This window comes from Penaeus monodon, chromosome 31, assembly GCF_015228065.2.
Source record: "Penaeus monodon isolate SGIC_2016 chromosome 31, NSTDA_Pmon_1, whole genome shotgun sequence".
Taxonomy (NCBI): Eukaryota; Metazoa; Arthropoda; class Malacostraca; order Decapoda; family Penaeidae; genus Penaeus; species Penaeus monodon.
Window position 1 is genome coordinate 20,497,177 of NC_051416.1, and position 737 is coordinate 20,497,913.

General features: G+C 43.7%; 1 protein-coding gene across 1 annotated transcript in view; it reads left to right on the plus strand.

Annotated features, from left to right (window-relative positions):
- Positions 1 to 737, plus strand: part of LOC119592921 (trypsin-1-like) — a gene marked incomplete at its 5' end in the record, with an annotated part of 8,185 nt that overhangs the window by 4,080 nt on the left and 3,368 nt on the right. Inside the window, one exon of the mRNA XM_037941813.1 lies at positions 287 to 465. Within this exon, the coding sequence (XP_037797741.1) occupies positions 287 to 465 (179 nt within the window). The remainder of the gene's footprint in view (positions 1 to 286; positions 466 to 737) is intronic.

Below are 737 nucleotides of genomic sequence, written 5' to 3' on the forward strand. Positions count from 1 at the left end.
AGGATCTTCGAACATTTACACTTACTACATCTTTTTAAAGCGTTCTATTATGTTTTTTAGAATCTCCCCTCGCAGGATCCACCAACATACAAACCACAAATCCTACACTTATTCCATCAAGTTATACTTATATACATACTTTCTATGAAAATATTTACGAGCCTCCCCTTAACCCTGTTACCCCTCACACCTTGACCAAAGACCCTTTTTAAATCCTTCCCTCTTTATGCAATCTATAAAAAAAACTATTTTTCGAGCCTCCCCTCACGCCCTTTCCCCATCGCAGGATCCACCAGCACTCGGCCTACAACCCTAGCACTCTGGCCAACGACATCGCCATCATTGAGCTTCCGTCTCGCCTGGAGTTGGAGGACCCTCGCGTAGGGCCCGTGTGCCTCCCTCGCCCTGGCCTCCTGTACGAGGACGCCGCGGCTTTCGTCACGGGATGGGGCAGGGTCTCGGAAGGTGGGCTGGGGATTCCCCATTTTACTCTCTCCCTCTCTTGCAGAACCATCTTGCCGTCCTATCAAATTATTAATAGGTTAATAAATATGTTTTCAAATGGCGCCCAGTTTTCATAAGATCAAACAAACAGACAGCGAATGAAATCCAGGGATATTTTAAATGTTATATAATCTACGTACAAAGGCCAATTTTGCGTTATCTTAGCTTTTCGTTATCAAATACAATATATAAAAAAAATATTTGCACTGTGCAAGTTCCTTGAGTTATGACGT